This window comes from Panthera leo, chromosome F3 (genome assembly GCF_018350215.1).
Source record: "Panthera leo isolate Ple1 chromosome F3, P.leo_Ple1_pat1.1, whole genome shotgun sequence".
NCBI classification, from domain to species: Eukaryota; Metazoa; Chordata; class Mammalia; order Carnivora; family Felidae; genus Panthera; species Panthera leo.
The window spans coordinates 57,271,729-57,292,549 of NC_056696.1; the positions used below are offsets into that span (position 1 = coordinate 57,271,729).

Here is a 20,821-nt window from a genome sequence, read left to right on the forward strand (position 1 = left end):
AAAAAAAAACAACAGCTCATCGGAGAATATCAACAAATGGCTACCATTACAGGAGTTCTAGTTTGAGAAATCTTTTTTTAAAACTTTTTTTTAAATGCTTATTTATTTTTGACAGAGCATGAGTGGGGAAGGGGCAGAGAGAGAGAGGGAGACACAGAATCTGAAACAGGCTCCAGGCTCCGAGTCGTCAGCACAGAGCCCAACGCAGGTCTTGAACTCACGGACAGTGAGATCATGACCTGAGCTGAAGTCGGATGCTTAACCGACTGAGCCACCCAGGTGCCCCGAGAAATCTTTTACCTATACAGTCTCATTTGATTTTCGTAATAACTTTGAGACTTAGATCATTTATTGTGGTAAAATAGGTATATAACAAAATTTACCATTTTAAGCATATGCTGGTCTTTATAATTATGTAATACAAAACGAGTACAACTGGCTTGAATAAGTTTAAGGATAAACATGACTGTAAACTCAACAGGTGAGAAGGGAAGTCTGCAGGTGTCAGAGAGTAGCCTTCTGCTCTGAGGGCTCAGTGTACCCTCAGGTTTTATGGGGAGACAGAGAACACTGTTGAATTCAGCAATGGGTTATGTAGAGGTTGGTTAGAAGAGCTTCCCCGTACATTCATCATTGTGCTCCCGTGAGACTGAAGCTCACAGGATAGTTTCCCCGATGCAGAACTGCAGGTCAAAAGTGAAATGTTGACAGATATTGCCAATTGCCATTCAAAAAGGCAGTATAGGGGCACTCGGGTGGCTCAGTTGGTTGAGCATCCAACTTCCGCTCAGGTCATGATCTCATTGTTTGTGAGTCTGAGCCCCACATCAGGCTCACTGCTGGAAGCACAGAGCCTGCTTTGGATCCTCTGTCCCCCACTCTCTCTGCCCCTCCCCTGCTTCTGCTCTCTCTCAAAAGTAGAAAAAATAAACATCAAAAAGGCAGTACAAATTTTACATTACCACCAGCAGTGTGAGAGAGGCCACTTTCATATGCCCTCCCACGCCTTATTATCAAATGCCTTAATATTTGCTTTAATTTGTTGGATGGAAATGGTATCTTATCTGCCTGTACTTGATGATTCTTAAAGTTGAGTATCTTTGAGTATGTTTGTTTATTGGCTGTTTCCATTTCTCTGTGAATGCCTATTCTTACCCTATGACCTTTTTTTCTATTTGGCTGTTGATATTTATTTTCTTGATTTGTAGCAGGTCCTTATACATCATGGATATTAATTTTTAAAATGTGTTTGCAAATGTTTTGTCCCACAGTACAGTGTAGGAGAGGTAATATAGTATAATGATTATCCACATGGCCACTAGAACCCAATTGCCCGAATTTAAATCCTATCTCTCACTTCTTAGTTCTATGGTCTTAGGCAAGTTACTCAACACTATGTGCCTCAGTTTCCTTGACTGTAAAATGGCAATAACCATAGTACCTACCTCACCTCATAGGGTTGTTTTGGCATGTTATCTCTTCACTTTATAGGGTTTAATGATTAAATGAGTTAATAGAGGTAAGGAGCTGACCTGTTTCAATTACTGAAAACAAGTACTAATGTAGGTAATGAATGCCGTTTTCACTGTGTGTGTGTGTGTGTGTGTGAAATTGAAGCGGCCTAACACAAACTTTCAAAAAGCATGACAAAAGGTGAAAAGCTGACACCGAATGCTTACTATTTGCCACTTGCCTTCTTACTTTGTGGCATGTTTTTCCATATAAAATTTTCTTTTTCTTTTTGTAGAAAATCAGTCTTTTTATTTATTTAAGCCAAATCTTCTAGATGTTGTGTCTTATGAATAGGAAGAGATATACTCTACAATGAAAAAGTAACAACTGTAAACTACTATGACCTGGACAACCGAATACAGGTTTCCCTCTGAAAGTAGAGTGTTCCTATGAAACCTTTCATAAGCCTAAATGGAGTAAAGCAAAGAAACAATTACCATTAATTTATATGGAAAAATGTCTTTAGCATTCCAAGTCACCCAAAAATAACCTTTCTTAAGCTTTTCTGATACCTTAGGACACATGTTGCTAACAGATGCACAGAATAAAGGGAGATAGAGCACAGATGCTCATACACACAGTTCAAAGGGTTAGCCGCTGTGTGTAGTTCCCAGGGCAGGAGCTTGGTGGGGGGCCACTCTGGTTGCTTGGGTGTATGCTTGCTGCAAAACAAATACTTGATGCTATTTTCACTTGTTTTCCTAAGAGCAAAAATCCTTTTCAGTTTTCTTTCGGTTAGTGAAAACAGGTACTAATGCAGCAGATGCATGCTATTCCCCCCCCCACCTTTGTGCGTGTGTGTGTGTGTGTGTGTGTGTGTGTGCGCGCGCAAAACTGAAGTGACCTAACACAAACTTTACAAAAACGCGGTAGAATAATGGGTTTCTGGGGCACCTGGGTGGCTCAGTCAGTTGAGCGTCCAACTTGGGCTCAGGTCATGATCTGATGGTTCATGGGTTCTAGCCCAGTATCGGCTCTCTGCTGTCAGTGCAGAGCCTGCTCTGGATCCTCTGTCCCATTCTCTCTCTGCTCCTCCCCTGCTCGCTATCTCTCTTTCTCTCTAAAAAAATAAACATTAAGAAAAAAGTGGGTTTCTTTCCGAAACCAGAGCTGAAGTCCTACACACTACTATTCTGTAGGAGTGGGACATAACAGGGATAATAGAGGACCTGAAAGTAACATAATTAGGTTGGTTTATAATATTGGTCCCGAACTGTGCACTCAGCTAAGGAGGCGTTGCCCACTAAAGTAGCCATTAGCTCCCAAACAGTTGTTGAGCGCTGGGCAAATCACTAGCCCAAGCTGAGATATGCTATATGTGTAAAATACATACCCAATTTTGAAGATTCAGTATGAAGATAAAGAATGTAATATCTTCTGTATAATTTTATGTTAATTACATGTTGAAGTAATAATATCTTGGATATACTGCGTTAAATAAAAAATATCTAAACAGGGCAGTGTGATTGAAATCTGAGCCCCTTCAGGCACGCCACACCTTGCCCCGCCCCTCAGAGTTAGCCCCGCCCCCCACGGGGTTGCCGCCAAGACCCGAGATGGCTTGATTCTCTCCGCCCCCGGGAGGGACCTGCTCCTGGCCTCTTCCGTGCCCCGCGCGCGTGCGCACTCCGGTAGAGCTCGTGGAGGTTCCCTGGGGTCCGTGTTTTCCAGACCCCGGGCGGGATCCTCCCGCGGAGGACCTGGCGCTCACGGGGAGGTCGGGGTTAGCCCGCCATGCGTTGGGGGCTGCACCCGCGCGGGCCGGGGGCGGCGGCTCTGGCCACGGCCCGAAATCTGTGGGTGCCGCCCCATCTTCGTTGTCACCCGGGATGGCGAGGGACGACGAGGAGGCTTTTGGTGCGGTCAGTCACCGGGGCCAGTAACCAGCTGCAGAACTCGAGTAATGGCAGATATCGGGACACAGTGCTGCTGCCGCAGACCAGCTTCCCCATGAAGCTGCTGGGCCGCCAGCAGCCCGACACGGAGCTGGAGATCCAGCAGGTGGGCAGGGAGGCCCGGGCCGGCCTGGGGGCGGAGGGGAGCTGGGCCCTCGCCGGCAGCCGCTCCGGGTGACCCACACACCCCGGCAGGTAGGGCCGCGGGTTCTAGACTCCTTTGGGCGGCGACGTTGTGACCGGACGAGTGGGTCTCCCGACAGGGTTTCTTGCTGGAAAACCTCTAGGTGAATCCCTCAGTTGAAGCAGGTTCCAGAGCAGAATATTATTAAAGAGGGATGCTCGCATAGCAGCGCTGAATATAAGTGCCATTTTTTAGGCAAAAACAAGTCGAATTTGGACACTTTTCCAGTGGTTTGTGAAAAGTAAATTAACATGGACACTTGTAAATAAAATTTTCGATTATGTGGGAAAGTTGAAGCTTACTTTTGTGGTGTCGTTAGGCTCCTAGTTGGAATTCTGACTTGTTTGCAGAACAGAGTAGCTGTACTTACTTCCTCAGAGTCCCCTTCCTAAACTGTGCACCTTTCTCCTGTGTTAGACTGAGTTTTCTAAGAGAAAATTCACTTCTCAGTTTCTGTACTTCCAGAGTTTTAAAAATTCTCCATAGTTAGCATATATTGGTTAAGTAAATTTGCTTAGCCTAGTATGGCAGTTATCAGACTTCTAGACTCATAAACCTGTTTTGGCCATCTACTTTTTTTTTTTTAAAGTTTATTTATTTATTTTGAGAGAGAGAGAGAGTGAGTGAGCAGGATCAGGGGAGGTGCAGAGGGAGAGAGAGAATCCCAAGCAGGCTCAGCACTGTCAGCACAGAGCCCCGTGTGGGGCTTGATCTCACAAACCATGAGATCATAACCTGAGCCGAGACCCCCAGGGGTCTGATGCTTAACCGACTGAGCCACCCAGCTGCCCTGCCATCTACTTTTTTAAAGTGTCTTATTCAATACTGTTGTTATGCCAGGAACTGTGACAATTTCAGATGTTTTCTCGTGTAATTTTCACACCAGCTCTGTGAATTGGTTGTTGTTAACATTTTTTCAAAAGAGGGAACACGGATGCCCATAAGGGCAAAATGACTGGGCCCAGGGTACACGGTAGGTGAGAGAAGGGGGGTAGGGCTGCAGTGAGTGTTGTTGGGATTTTGACAGTAGCAGGTATTGAGGCCAAAGGAGAGCAAGGATAAGAGTGTGTGGGTGTGGGGGGGTGGGTAGTGTACAGGCCCTTCAGCATGGCTGGACTGAGGCGTGAAGGGTGGAGAGTGCCGAGAGACTGGCCAGAATTTGGTGCTCCTCAACAGGGCCCTGTTTACAGTATAAAGAGCTCAGACCTCAATGTGAAGCCTATAGGGAAACTATTAAAAAGTTTTAAAAGATGAGGACTCAGATGTGCATTTCAGAAACTTCACCATCAGCTTTTAGAGTTGAATACATTGGCATGGGATAAGAAATAAGCAAATGCTGGCTGTTACTTATGGTAAGATGCAGGAGTATGTATTTGGGTGATGTTCAGATATTATGGTTCTTTTTAAACAGAAATGTGGATTTTCAGAACTTTATTCATGGCAAAGAGAAAGAAAAGTAAAGACAGAATTTTGTCTTCATGATGGACCTCCTTATGCAAATGGTGACCCACATGTTGGACACGCTTTAAATAAGGTAATTGTAATTTAAGTTATAAGATCTGAGGGAAAAACCTTTATATAAGTACACTTTACAAAGTGTATTTTGCTTTTATGACAAGTAAATTTGCATTGATGCATAAAACTAAATTGTCTTTTTTTTTTGGTGAAAAACATGTTTTGTTTTGTTTTTTTAATTTTTTATTATATGAAATTTATTGTCAAATTAGTTTCCATAAAACTAAATTGTCTTAATAGAAAGCAGCAATAGTTTTAGTGCTGTATGGAAAATAACATCCCTGGTATTTGCTTTGAGCTTATTGTTATTTTAGATTAGTAGATATTTTATTCAGTAAATAATTATTCAGCACCTGCTATGTGCCAGGCATTTTTCTGGACTCAGGTAATAGCAGTGAACAAAATAAAGATAAATCTTGTCTTTACAGAGCTTATGCTCTAATGAAAAAGACATAATAACACAAAGAAGTAAAATATATAAATGTTAGATAGTTGCTGTAGACGGAATACTTGTTCTTCTCCTCCCGCTATTTATATGTTGAAACCTAATAATCTCTAATGTGATGGTACTTGGAGGTGGGGCCTTAGGGAGATGACTAAATCATGAGGGTAGAGCCCTTATCAGTGAGATTAGTGCCCTTACAAAAAAAAAAAAAAACCTCAGAGAGCTTCCTTGTCCATCTTAGCCCTGTGAGGGTACGGCAAAATGATATTGGTCTGTGAACCAGAAAGCAGCCCTCACCAGACTGAGTCTGCCGGCACCTTGATCATGTCCATTTTCTACTTGGACTGTTTATTTATCTTACTGCTGTGTTTTGAGAGTTCTTTATGTGTATAGCCTAGGTATTAAACCTTGTCAGATATGTGGTTTGCAACTATTTCTTCCAGACTGTAGCTTGTCTTTTCAAGGTATATTGAAGAGTAAGTGTCCTTAATTTTTTCTAAGTAATCTCTACCCCGAATGTGGGGCTCGAACTCATGACCCCGGAGATCAAGAGTCACATGTTGTTCTGAATGAGCCAGCCAGGTGCCCCCTAGAACATTATTAATGTTGATGAAGTTCAGTTTATCAGTTTTTCCTTTTATGAATCATGCTTGTAGTGTCATGTCTAAGAACTGTTTCCCAGGCCTTCCATCCTGAAGATTTTCTCCCATATTTTTTCTAAAACTTTTACATTTTACATTTAAGTCCGTGATACATTTTGCATTAACTTTTATATAAGATGTGAGACTTATACTGAGGGTTGTTTTTTTCCCTATTGATGTCTATCACCATTTCTTGGCACTCTTTTCCCTAATGAGTTGCTTTTGTACCACTGTCAAAAAATCAGTTTGGCAAATGATTCTCCATTTTTAGATTCTCTATTTTGTTCCATTAATCTATTTGTCTGTCCTGGTAATACCACAGTTTTGGTGACTCTAGCTATAGAATAAGTCTTCAAATTGGGTAGTCTTTGTGTTCCCATTTTACTGTTTTTCAAAATTGTGTTAATTTCAGTTCCTTTGCCTTTCCATATAGGTTTTAGGATAATTTTTTGACTGCAGTATCAGAGAAGGTAAGCTGAGTTTTGAGAGTACTAGCAGGTACTGTCAGGTCAATTGTGTGAGGTGGATAGTAAACAGTATGCAGTTTTTTGAGAGGACTAATTTTAACCCCCCTCCCCGCCATTTTATTGAGGTGTAAGAGACATATAACATTGTATTCGTTTAAGGTGTACAACATAATGGTTTGATGTATGTATGTATTGCTGAATGAATACCACAGTTAGTTAACATGCATCTTGGCACACGGTTACAAATTTTGATTTTCTTGTGATGAGAACTTTTACCACTGACTGTCTTAGCAACTTTCAAATATACATTACAGTACTGTTAACTATAGTCACCATTCTGTACATTATACCCACAGAATTTATTAACCTTATAACTTGAAGTTTGTATATATTGACCACCTTCATTCATTTCCCCCCACCCAACCCCTGCCTCTGGCAACTATCAATCTTTTCTCTGTTTTATTTTTTATTTTTTAATTTTTTTTCTTAATGTTTTTATTTATTTTTGAGACAGAGAGAGACGGAGCATGAGCAGGGAAGGGGCAGAGAGAGAGGGAGACACAGAATCGGAAGCAGGCTCCAGGCTCTGAGCCATCAGCACAGAGCCCGATGCGGGGCTCGAACTCACAGACTGTGAGATCATGACCTGAGCCGAAGTCAGACGCTTAACCGACTGAGCCACCCAGGCGCCCCTTCTCTGTTTTATTTACAAAAATGATTTAAAAAAGGAAAAATGATAAATTAGACTTCATCAAAATTAGAAACATTTTATGACTTCAGTTTTCTTAAGATTGCATATATATGTGAGAGCATCCGTATTTGTCTTTCTCTAACTTATTTCGCTTAGAATAATGCCCTCAAGGTCCATCCATGTTGCAAATAGCATGATTTCCTTCTTTTTCACGGCTAGATAGTATTCCATTATATATGTCCACCACAACTTCTTATCCATTCGTCCATTGATGGGCACTTTGGTTGTTTCCATGTCTTGACTGTTGTAAACAATGCTACAGTGAACCCAGGCGTGCAGCTCTCTCTTCCAGATAGTGATTTTGTTCCCTTTGGATATATACCCACTAAGTGGAATTGCTGGATCTTTTCTGGATCATATGCCAGTTCTATTTGCAGTGTATTGAGGAACCTCCATGCTTGTTTCCATAGCAGCTGCACTAATTCACATTTGAACCATCAGTGCACAGGGGTTCCCATTTCCCCACACCCTCACCAACACTTGTTATCTTTTATCTTTTTGATAACAGCCATCCTAACAAGGCTGAAGTGATACCTCATTGTGGTTTTGATATTCCAGATGATTAGATACTTGCAGCGACTTTCCATGTACTTGTTTGTCATTTGTATCTCCTCTTTGGAAAAACGTTTGGGTCCTTTGTCCATTTTTAAATCAGATTTTTTTTTTGTTGTTTTGATTGTTTTGCCTTTGATTTGCATGAGTTCCTTATATTTTGGATCTTAAACCCTTATCAGATAGATGATCCCCAAATAGTTTCTCCTATTCCTTAGGCTTGCTTTTCATTTTGTTGATGGTTTCTTTTTTTTGGTTTTTGCAGTGAGGAATAAGCTTTTTAGTTTGGTGACAGTCGCATTTTTTTTTAATTTTTGCATTTATTGTTTGTGTAACAAAAATCATTGCTAAGTAAAGGAGCTTTTTCATATATTTTCTTCTAGTAGTTCACAGTTTCAGATCTTATAATTAAGTTCTTAATCCATTTCAGTTAAGTTTTGTGAGTGGTGTAAGATAGAGGCCCATTTTCATTCTTCTGCATGTGAATATACAGTTTTCCCAGCACCATTTATCCCCATTGAGTTTTCTTGTTTCTCTTGTCAGATATTAATTGACAAGGATTTATTTCTAGACTCTTAATTCAGTTCCATCGATCTAGGTTTTTGTTTTGTTTTTCTGCCAATACCATACTGTTTTGATTACCAAAGCTCTGTAATATAGTTTGAAGTCAGGAAGTGTGATGCTTCCGGCTTTGTTCTTTCTCAAATTTTCTTTGGCTATTTGGAGTGTTTTGTAATTTATTACAAATGTTAGGATTGTTTTTCTATTTCTGTAAAAAATTCACTGGAATTTTGACAGGGATTGCATTGAGTCTTTGTAGTATGGACATTTTATTGTTAAAATGTTTTTAGTGTATATACAGATATTTCAGCCCCTTGGTTAAATTTATTTGTTGTGGTTTTTATGGCACTATTATAAATGTGATGGGATTGTTTTCCTCCTTTTCTTCTTTTTTTAACAATTCATTGTTAGTGTATAGAAATATTACTCCTTTCTGTATGTTGATTTTGTGTCCTGAAACTTTAATGAATTTATTCTAATAGCTTCTGATTGAGTGTTTAGGATTTTCTGTGTATAAGATCATGTCATCTACAAACATAATTTTAACTTCTTCCTTTCGTTTGGGTGATGTCTTTTCTTTTTCTTTTTTCTTTTTGCCTATGTTCTCTGGCAAGACCTTCAATACTATATTGAATAGGAGTGGTGAGAGAGGGCACCCTTGTATTATTTGTGATCTTAGAGGAAAAGCTTTCAACTTCTCACTGTTGAATATGATGGTATCTGTGGGCTTATCATATATGGTCTTTATGTTTTTTTTTTTAATGTTTTTATTTTTGAGAGAGAGAGAGAGCGCGAGCATGCGTAAGCAGGGGAAGGGCGGAGAGAGAGGGAGACACAGAATCTAAAGTAGGCTCCGAGCTCTGAGCTGTCAGCACAGAGCCTGACATGGGGCTCGAACTCATGAACTGCAAGATCATGACCTGAGCCGAAGTTGGACGCTTAACCAACTGAGCCGCCCAGGTGCCACTGGTATTTATTATGTTGAGGTACGTTCCTCCTGTACCCACTTTGTCAAGAGTTTTTATCAGGGAAGGATGTTGAATTCTGCCACATGCTTTTTCTGCTTCTATTGAGATAATGCTATGATTTCTATCTTTCCGTCAATTAACTTTTTGTATCATTTTTGGGTGTATGTTCATCTTTGAATCCCAGGGATAAATCTCATTTGCTCATGGTGTATCATCCTTTTAAAGTACTGTTAAATTTGGTTTGATAGCATTTTGTTGAGAACTTTTGCATCTATATTCATCAGGGATTTTGAACTATAGTTTTTTATAGTGCCCTTATCTGACATTGGTATCATGGTAATGCTGGCCTCATTTTTTTGGATGAGTTTGAAAAGGTTTGGCATTCATTCTTCTATAAATATTTGGTAGAATTCACAAGTGGAGCCATATGGTCTTGGGCTTTTCTTTGTTGGGAGGTATTTAGTTACTGATTTGATCTCCCTACTTGTTACTGGTCTCTTCAGATTTTCTATTTTTTCATGATTCAGCCCTGGTTGGCTGGATGTTTCTAGGAATTTACCCGTTTCCTCTGAGCTATTCAATTTCTTGGCATATAATTGTTAATAGTAATCTCTTACGGTTCTTTGTCTTTTTCATGTATGAGTTGTAATACCTCCTTTTTCATTTATAATTGTACTTATTTGAATTTTTTCTCTTCTCAGTAAGTCTAGCTAACAATTTGTCAATTTTATCTTTTCAAAAAAAAAAAAACAAACCCACCCTAAGTTTTGTTGATCTTTCCTGTTGTTTTCCTGTTTTCTATTTCATTTATTTCTGTTCTGATCTTTGTCATTTTACTTCCTTCTGCTAATTTTGGGCTTAGTTCTTTTCTAGTTCCTTGAGCTATAAACTTGCATAGTCTGGGATCTTTCTTGCCTTTTTATTTAAAAAAAAAATTTTTTTTAATGTTTATTTTTGAGAGAGTGAGAACAGAGCATGAGCAGGGGAGGGGCAGAGAGAGAGGGAGACCCAGAATCCAAAGCAGGCTCTAGGCTCTGTGGTGTCCGCACAGAGCCTGACATGGGGCTTAAACCCACGAATGCGAGATGATGACCTGAGCTGAATTCAGATGCTTAACTGAGCCACACAGGCGCCCCTCTTGCTTTTTTTTTTTTTTTTTTTGAGTTTATTTATTTTGAGGTGGGGAGGGGCAGAGAGAGGGAAAAAGAGAATCCCAAGCAGCCTCCGTGCTGTCAGCGTAGAGCCAGATGTAGGGCTCAAACTAATGAACTGGAAGATCGTGACCTGGGCCGAAATGAAGAGTTGGACACTTAACCAACTGAGCCACCCATGTCCCCCTCTTTCTTGCTTTTTAAGGTAAGCAGTTATTGCTATAAACTTTCCTCTAAGAACTGCTTTTGCTCCATTCCCTAAGGTTTGTTTGGTATGTTGTGTTTCCATATTTGTTTGCTTCAATATATTTTGGACTTCTTTTTTTTATTTTTTTAAAAAAATATTTATTTATTTTTGAGACAGGGAGAGACAGCATGAACGGGGGAGGGTCAGAGAGAGAGGGAGACACAGAATGGGAAACAGGCTCCAGGCTCTGAGCTGTCAGCACAGAGCCTGACGCAGGGCTCGAACTCACGGACCGCAAGATCATGACCTGAGCTGAAGTCGGATGCTTAACCGACTGAGCCACCCAGGCACCCCTTGATTTCTTATTTGACCCATTGGTTTTTCAGAAATGTGTTGATTATTTTCCACATATTTGTGAATTTTCCGGTTTTTTCCTATTATTGATTTCTAACTTTATACCATTTTGGTATGAAAAGATACTTGATGGGATCTTAATCTTTCTACATTGTTAAGGCTTGTTTTATAGCCTAATATATGGTCCATCCTGGATGGTGCTCTGGTGCTCTTCTGCTGCTATTAGATGGAATGTTCAGTGTTTATCTGTTAGGTCCATTTGATTTAAAGTATAGTTCAAGTCCAATGTGTCTTTACTGATGTTCTGTCTGTATGACTTGACCTATTCATTGTTGAAAATGGGGTATTGAAGTCCTCTACTATTATTGTGTTCTTGTCTTTTTTTTTTTTCCCTCAGATCTGTTAGTAGTTAGTTAATGTATTCAGGTGCTCTGATGTTGGATGCATAAGTTTTTAAGACTGTCATATCCTCCTGGTGAATTGACTCCTTTATCATGATGATGACCACATCTCTTGTTACAGTTTTTGGCTTAAAATCTGTTTTGTCTAATATTTCTCTTTGGGTTTCCATTTTTGTGGAATCTTTTTCCGTCCCTTCACCTAATCCCTACATGTGTCCTTATAGCTTACACGTGAGTCTCTTATAGGGAGCACAGTTGGGTTTTGTTTTCTCATCCATTCAGCCACCCCACATCTATTGATGGGTGATGTAATCCATGTACATTTAAAGTAATCATCGATAGGCAAGGACTTACTCATCCCAATATACTGTTTTCTGTTTGTTCCTCTCTGTCTTCCTTTGTGAATTGATGATTTTTTTCATAGTGGTATGCTTTGATTTGCTTCTCTTTTTCTTTTATACATTTCCTGAAGGTTTTTACTTTGTGGTTACCATGAGGCTTACATAAAATATAACAGTCCTCTAAGCTGATAGCAGCTTAACTTCAGTCACATGCAAAAACTCTATCCTTTTACTGCCTCTAACACATTTTATGTTTTTGATGTCATAATTTACATCTTTTTATACAGTGTATATACTAGCCAGTTATTGTTGCTATAGTTATCTTTTTTTTTTTTTAAACTGGAAGCAAATTCAATGTCCACCAATAAGTTTATTTATTTATTTTGAGAGAGAGGGAAAGAGAGACCACGTGTGTGTGAAGTGGAGAGGGGCAGAGAAAAGGAGAGACAGAATCCCAAGCAGGCTCTGTGCCATCAGTACAGAGCCCAATGCCGGCCTCACATTCACAAACCGTGAGATCATGACCCGAGCCGAGATCAGGAGTCAGAAGCTTTAACTGACTGAGCCAGCTGCGCTCCCCACTGTAGTTATCTTCAATTCTTCTGTCCTTTGGTCTTTATATTAGAGTTACACCATAAACGCACCAACATATTACACTATTGGGGTATGTTGAATCTGACTATAGACTCACCTTGATTATTTTCATGTGCTCTGGTAGTAAATCGCATCCTTTTATTGCAGCTTGAAGAGCTCCTTTAAGAATTTCTGAAATTTTGACTTATATGGCAGGTCTAGTGGTGGTGACTTTGTCTGGGAAGGTCTCTCTCCTTCATTTCTCAAGGACAGCTCTGCTGGATCAAGTGTTCTTGGTTGGAAGTTTATTTACAGCATTTTGAATGCGTCATTCCACTCTGGGTGTGCAAGGGTTCTATAGAGAAATCTGATAGCCTCATGGGAGGGTGTGGGGGAATCTCTTAAAATTGACAAGCTTTTTTCCTTTGCAGCTCTCAGGGTTCTTGCTTTGTCTTTGATTTTTGACAGTTTTATTATAATGTGTCTTTCAGAAATCTCTTTGGGTTGCGTTTGTTTGGGAATGTATGAGCTTAGTGAACTTGGATGTCCATGTATCTCCCCAGATTTAGGAAATTCTCAGCTATAGTTTCTTTGAGTTTTCTGACCCTTTTCCCCCTCTCTTTTCCTTCTGGGATTCTCATAAAACATATATTTTTTAAAAAGTAGTTTCAGACTAGTTCTGTAGGCTTTCTTTATTCCTTTTCATTCTTGTATCTTTTGTACCTTTGACTGGATAATTTCAAATGATCTGTCTTTGATTTCACTGATTCTTTTCTTCTGATGGGTCATGTGGGCTGTTGAAGCTCTCCATTGAATTCTTCAGTTTAGTCACTGTATTCTCCAGCCCCCAAATGTATTGTTGGTTCATCATTGTTTTTTATCTTGGATTGAACTTTTAATTTTACTCTCATATTATTTTTCCGATTTTGTTAAATTGTACATGTCTGATCTCTTGTTGCTCTTGGAGCATCTTTAGGACAGTTATTTTGAAATGTTTGTCAGGCATTTTATGGATCTTAATTTGTGTGTGTGTGTGTGTGTGTGTGTGTGTGTGTGTGTTTTATTAGAAGTTTACTTTGTTCCTTTGGCAGTATCGTGTTTCTTTGATTCTTCATGATTCCTGCAGCCTTGTGTAGATGACTATGCATTTGAAGAAGCAATCACCTCTTCGAGACTTTATGGAAAGAACTCACATATAGATGGGGGCATGCTGGAGTGTGCTGTGGTGCAGGGTGTAACTGGGATTGCTGCATCTAGGATTTTCGATTGACTTTTTTTCCTCCCCCTGGCAATTCTAGGTTAGGGATGGGGCTGGTGTAGTATCTTGTCCGCTCAGGCAGTTGGGAGCACGACATCAACAATGGTGTGATCGTTGATTAGATCTGTGAATGGTCCACCATGGGCGTATGGGCTGCTGGGGTCCTCAGCAGTGCCTTCAGGTCCAATGGCTAAGGACCAGGGCAGGTGGTGGTGGTGGCCTGATGCCTTGCCGTGGGAGCCAATGTGGTGGTAGGGGCCAGCCGCAGACACAGGCAATGGGGAGGGTCAGAGCCAGGAGCAGTGTCCGGGGCCACCATTGGTCAGATAGTCAGCTCAGGGACCCTGGCTGTTGGTTTGTACTCCTGTGACTGCTGTGGCTAGCCACAGCCTATGCACGGTAATGGAGGGTGGTCATGGACACTGGGGCTGGTGGCATGCAGGTCAGTGAAATGAATCAGGGCCAAGCCAGACCCATAAACAGTTGGGGGGGCCTTGGCTGTCAGCATGCATTTGTGTGACTACGGGAGCTAGCTGCAGGCCCTCAAAGCTATGCAGGCCAGTGACGGGAGTCAGGGTTGGCTCCGTGCCTGTGGGCCAGCAGCTACGGGATCCCTGATTGTCGGCACGTAGTTGTACAGCTGCAGAGGTTAGCCTCGTGCATGTGCACAGCAGTGGATGCTGGTGATGAGAAATATTTATGTGTCTTGCAGGGATTTTTTTTGTTAGAAACTGGGCATTTTAGATAATATATTTTAATAAATCTTAATAATTACCTCTTGGACACCTTCCCCCCCTCATGGCTTTTTATTATGACTTTCTTGTTTATATGTGTAGCGACTGCATGGATTTTGGTTTTTTGTTTTTTTTGGGTTTTTTTGAGGTCTCTTTCCACCCTCTCCTATTTTTCTTCAGCATTAAGCCTCTGATGTTGCTTCTCGGGGAGGCACAGCTTTGGGTATGCTCAGTCACCCTGGGTTGGCTGTGGTTTTGGCAGGATGCCCATCCTCTTTCCCTGACAAAACCCATCTATTTTACTCTGAAGATTTCCTACTGTTTTCTCTCTTATTTTCAAAAGTGCCCTGGGGCATAATCTGTTCTATAGACTAATCCATCAAATTTGGGGGATCCTTCGAAGTATTAGGTCCTGGAGTCAGTGTTTGACATTTGTTCTCAGCCCAGGAGGGTCCCGCCCAGCTGTGTCTTCTGGTTTTCTCCTGCAAACTAGCCGACCTAGATTTTAGCCCGTGTCATCTTGAATCTGTGAACCTTCTTCCAACTAACTGCCTTTCCCCACTGCCTCCGCTGGTTTCGACAGCCTCCTTAGGCCTGGATTTCTCTGTGCTCTGTTGCTGGGAAGAGAGTAAGAGCCATTTTTTTACTGCTTGTTCCTCTCCTCACGGACAGTCTCCCGGCCAGGGCTCTGGAGCCAAGAGTGGGGACAACTGTATACTTTTCTGTGAGAGACACCCCCGTTTTAGGAGCTGAGCACTCGTGGGAGAGTCAGTAGTCTGCGATCTTGACCTGCCTTTCCTGTTGTAGAACCACCATCTTATGAGCCTAGACAAGTGGGATTGGAGCCCCAGTCTTCCCAGCGGACTTTCACCTAGAGTAGAGCGTGTTCCCTGAGTGGGGGCCAAGTGGAGGGAGGCCCATCTCTCGACTGCCCTTGCCTGGACCTTAGAGCCTCAGCTGCAGGGAGCTGGGGCAGGGTCAGAAGTGCTGACAGAAACGCTTGCCCTCTCTGGGGAAGACCTCCCTGCAGCCCGGGAGCTGGGGGGGACTGGAGAGGGAGCCCTGTGTTGTTGGCAGCAGTAGACCGGAGTGGATTCTCTGCTGTGCTGAGCTGGCAGGCTGGAGGGAGGGAATGGTCTTGGTTCGGATGCCACGGACTCTCACTTTTCCTACCAAATTTTTACAGAATCGTTTCTCGTATAGATGTTGCTTCATCTGTTGCATACCTGTAGGGCCATTTCCAGGAGCTTTAAAGGTTGGGTTTTAAAATTACTCCCCCAGATTCAGTGCCAAGCGTGTCCCTGTGGTTCTTTGCATTGTCCTACCCGAGGTCAAACTCTGTTTCACTGAATTTTCTCTCTTGTTTTTCTGTTTTTAGTTTCACTAATTTCTGCCTTTTATCATTGTCCTGCTTCTGCTTGCTCTGGGTTCCTTTGTTCTGTTTGTAGTTTCTTGAGGTGAGAGTTTACATGATTGATTGGACTTTTCCTCTTTTTCTAACACATGTATTTTATTGCTGTAAATTTCTGTCAGTACTTCTGTAGCTTGTGTTCTGCAAATTTTAACATGTACTTAGTTTACATTTTTATTCAATTCATTGTGCTTTGCGATTTCTCTTGAGAATTCTTCTTTGGTCCATGGACTATTTAGTATGCCTTTCCGTCCCTTTACCCTCCTGTATTTGTAACTTGTTTTACACATCCCTCACGTTTCAGTCCCCACAAGACAGTGTTTGATAGTTATTCTTTCGACTGTGAAACTTTGGTTAGAATATTTGAGTAAATAGAATACTGAGTAAATAGAAAGTGTATATTTACCCATATTTTGTTTATTATGTTCTCTCTTCCTTCTTGATGTTTACATGTTCCTTCTTTATTGTTTTCTCTTTCCTTTAGCCTTTCCTTAGGGTAGGTCTGCTGGTCGACAGTCATCTTTGCTTTCCCTTATCTGATAATGGCTTGATTTTCCTTTTGTCCTTCAAGTATATTTTTGCTGGGTCTAAGATTTCAGATAGACTTTTTTTTTCCCTAGCACTTGAAAAACTTCCTTCTGATCTTCATATTTTCTGATGAAAATTCTCCTGTAATTCAAATTATTTTTTGCATATAAGTAAGGTGTCCCCTTTTCTCTTTTTTTAAAAGTTTTATTTATTTAAATAATCTCTACACTTCCCGTGGGGCCTGAACTCACGCCCCTGGCATCAAGAATCGCATGCTCTTCCAGCAGAGCCAGCCAGGTGCCCCTGCTCTCTGATTTCCTGTAAGACATTTTCATTTTCTTTCTTTTCTTTTTTTTTTAAAGACATTTTCATTTTCAAAAGTTTAATGATAATGATGACTCTCGGTGTGGATTTCTTTGGATTTTTCATGTTGGACATCATTTAGTTTCTTGAATTCGTAGGTTTAGGTCTCTGACCAACATGTGGTTTCTGGCCATTATTTTTTCATGTAGTTTTCCATTTCTGGCTGAGAAAGTCTCCTTTCAGGACAGAGACACCTGTGTTAGGTCTTTTGTGATAGTCCCACAGTTCCCTCGTTTTCATGTTTTTCCCTGCCTTTTTTTTCTACCCTGCTTTTTAGAGGGAGTAGTTTCTCATTCAGTCGTGGTTTAGCGGTTCCTGTCTCTGTCCTCTCCGTTCTGCAGTCAGGCCCATCTGCTGAACTTTTTATTTCAGTTACTGCTTCACTTTTGAAGTTATTGTCACTTGAGTTATTTTTCACTTTTAAAATTTACATTTGATATACTAAGTTATATCCCAATTTAAAAAATACCGTTTACTTTATCTCTACACGTTCTTTGAGGCTTTTTATTTTTTCATATTTTTCATGTTGTGTTTACAGTTGTTTGCTTAAGCATTTTTTATCATGGTTCCTTTAAAATCTTTTTCAGGTTGTTCTAACATCTCTGTCATCTCAGTGTTGTCTGCTGACTGTCTTTTTTCTTTCAGTGTCAGATGTTTAGTGTGGGTATGATGAGTGAATTTTTATTGAAACCTTGACATTTTGTGTATTTTGAGAGCCTGGATCTTATTTAAACATTCTGTTTTAGCAGCTTTCACTCACTGACACCTCTCCAGCAGAGGAAGGGGGTCGCGGTCTGGCTACTCCAAGGAGGGGACGGAAGTCCAGATTCCCCACTCAGCCTCTTTTAACACGAAGGCGGGGTGCTCCTTCTTACTGCTCCGCCACGTAGAAGTTGTGCTTCCCCCCAAACCTCGGCTGTCACTGCTGGCCAGAAAGTGCTAGCTCCCTGCATGGCCACTACTGATACCAGGGGAGGAAGAGGTGGCCTTGTTACCACTGGGCAGCGGTGAACATCCCCACTCTGCACGAAGCCTCCTTTGAGCACCCCCGTGGGAGACAGGTAGGGGTGCCTCGTTGGTGCTGGGTAGGAATGAAGTCCAGGCTCCCTACATGGTCTCCACTGCCGCTGCAGACCGGGGTCTCATTACTACCCAGCAGAGGTGTGGGTCCTACTCGCTACTTGATTTTCTCTGACACCATCCTGACAGGGGAGGAGGGCCTAGGGTACCTCGTGACAAATTTGCAAAGGTGGAAATCTAGGCTCTTTACTCAGCTTTTGCTTGAAGGAGTGTAATTGAGGCCACAGATTTTTTTTGTGGTGCTTGACTGGAGAAGAGCAGTTAGGCTGTCCCTTTCCTGGTGTTTTGGCTAGAGACAGAGGGGAAAAAAGGTTTCAATGGGTTTTCTTCTGTAGCCTTTGGCATTTCCAGATTGCTGGCCTCTTGTGTCCACGTCTAGAATATATGAGGCAAATCAAAACCCTGGAAACTCACCACTGTGTCCATTCTTGGTCTTAAGGTCCTTAGTGCCTTCTCTTTACCTTTCTGTTTGTGTTATATATAATGTCCAGTGTTTTAAATTTTTATTTACTGGGAAGAATTTACTCCATCTTTTAAGAAGTGGGAGGTACATTTTGAAAATTTTTAAAAGTTAATTGTTTTCTTTGGTTATAAATGTGGATTTGGCAAATACAAAAAAGTTGAAAAAAGAAAGTTAAAATTATCATAATCCTATCAAACAAATGTAAATGCCCTTAACATTTTTTGAGGTATTTCCTTAGTTTTAATATTTAAAAAAATAGTTAATGATAATATTTTTATGAATAGATTGTCTTGCCTTTTTTTCCTGATATTTTTGACATAAATGTATTTTGAAATTGTTATAATATCCTATATAGGTGTTTTCATGACTGTATAACATTATGATGTAATGAATATTTTTATACCTACAACTTTCTTAAGAATTCAGATTGTTTCCTTGAGTTAGTTTAATAGACAGGAATTTCTGGATACCTACTGGTAAATTACTTTTCAATAGATTATATCACTTTTTATATTACAGACGACTTAGGAAACTTGCCTTATTGTACTCCACTGACACTGAATTTTATTGCCAATTTGAGTATGTATTACTGATTAGAAAGACAAATGTAATCTCTAAATGTTTTAATTTGTCTCTTACTTGTATACGTTTGGATTTTCATGTTGATTTATTATTAATGTTATTATTACTATTAATCCATTTGTAATTTCTTTAGGTTGATGTCAAGAGGTAGGGATGACCTAAATTGATTTATTTTCCAGACAGGAAATCAGTTATGTATCTAATCAGAAATGTATCTAGTACATTTATGTCCTTGCCATGTTTCTGTGGTCCCTCTTAAATCATACAAATTAGATATATTTTGGGGCTATCTATGTTCTGATTATTGAGCCATCTATTGTTATGGCATTTTGGTTGGTTGAAATTTTGTTAGAAAAAGTGACTATGCTATATGTAAAAGGAAAACGTTAACCGTCTTGTGTTAATGCTGTATTACACTGGTAGCCCATACTGAGTGTCCTTAATGGGACTTGATTAAATGAATCTTGGTAATGAAGTATATGGAATCTTAAAAGGAATCAGGTAGATATTTCTGTACTGACGTGAGAGATGTACAAATATTATTATGTGAAGGAAGTAAAACAAGTTTTAAAAGTGTTACATTAGAATCTAATTTTGCACACACACACACAAAATTTAAACCTAATATTTGTTATTTCTATAGCATTTTTTTTAAGTAGGCTCCATGCCCAACGTGAGGCTCGAAGTCATGACCTTGAGATTGAGTTGTGTGCTCTACTAACTGAGCTAGCCAGTCACCCCCACTTAAATTTTTTTTAAAACAGGAACCTGTATTACTATTTTTTTTTGAAAGAACTTGTATTACTCTTATAATCACAAACAGCAAAGAAAATATTTTTTACAAATTTTAATGTACTTAATGGCTAAAAAGTAACGCTGGAAAGTCAATGTGTTTGAATAGTCAAAATTTTAAAAAAGGTCAAAGAACACATTGCTCTCCCAGATAGGAATATAGTGCAGCATTATCTGGTTCCGATCAATAAAATAAGTGTCTGGACTAGTCTTGTCTATTTTAATATAGTCTTGTTATTTATCACACAGAAGCTTCAAGAGGTATTATCTTTGTTTTAAAGTTACTCCTTTTAGGTTGTTTTCTCTGTTTTAAATATTTAAAAATTTGTCCATTTATTATTTATCCATTTGTCTTGTGGAACTTTCTGCTGCATATGCTCAAAGAATTAAGACACTTTAATTTAAGAAAGATAGTCTAATCTCCTGTTTTTAGTATCCCCAGTAAGATCATAAGTTGTAATAACAAAAATACAAAACAAAACTCTGTTGTTCCACATTGTTTGGGTTCTTAGGGGTAGAAAGACAACTCTTGACGGGATTAAGCAAAAAAGAGAATTTGTTAGGTATTTTAATTGTAGAGTTCAGAGATAGTTCTAGCTCCTTTCATGGCCGGACCCAGGAACTCAGATACTATCAGAGTTGGTTTCTCTCTGTGTTTCACTCTTAAGCATGGCATCCCCCTTTGGTGTTCCCCATACCCCCATTTCCACCCCACACATTTCCCAGCATTTATAGGCTTACATTCTTCTATCTTCTCTTCCCCAGTAATTCTTACAAAAGTCCTGGAATTGAATCTCCTTGTCCTGATTTGAGGCACAGGTCTATCCCTGAATCAGTCATTTTGGAGGTGGGGACAGAATATGTTGAAGGCCACAATGGATTATGTGTTCACCCTTGGAGCTGGAATAGAGGCGAGTGAGCTCCACACGGATTGAGGGTAGAGAAGGAGTTATTCTCTAAAAACCTGAGGCACCATGCAAATCCACCTCGCATAGTTGGAGGTTCCGTCAAAGACCTGGAGGAAGAACAGTTCCTGCTTTTGCTCAGACATACCCTGTGTAGTCTTGCTGGCTTTCTCGCCATGGAATGCACTTCCCAGATACTCAATGACT

General features: G+C 40.3%; 1 protein-coding gene across 1 annotated transcript in view; it reads left to right on the top strand.

Annotated features, from left to right (window-relative positions):
• The first annotated feature begins 3,134 nt into the window (after positions 1-3,134).
• IARS2 (isoleucyl-tRNA synthetase 2, mitochondrial) overlaps positions 3,135-20,821 on the top strand; it is a 69,552-nt gene continuing 51,865 nt past the window's right edge. The window contains exons 1-2 of the mRNA XM_042924604.1: positions 3,135-3,513; positions 5,003-5,125. Of these exons, the coding sequence (XP_042780538.1) occupies positions 3,247-3,513; positions 5,003-5,125 (390 nt within the window). The 5' untranslated portion in view covers positions 3,135-3,246. The remainder of the gene's footprint in view (positions 3,514-5,002; positions 5,126-20,821) is intronic.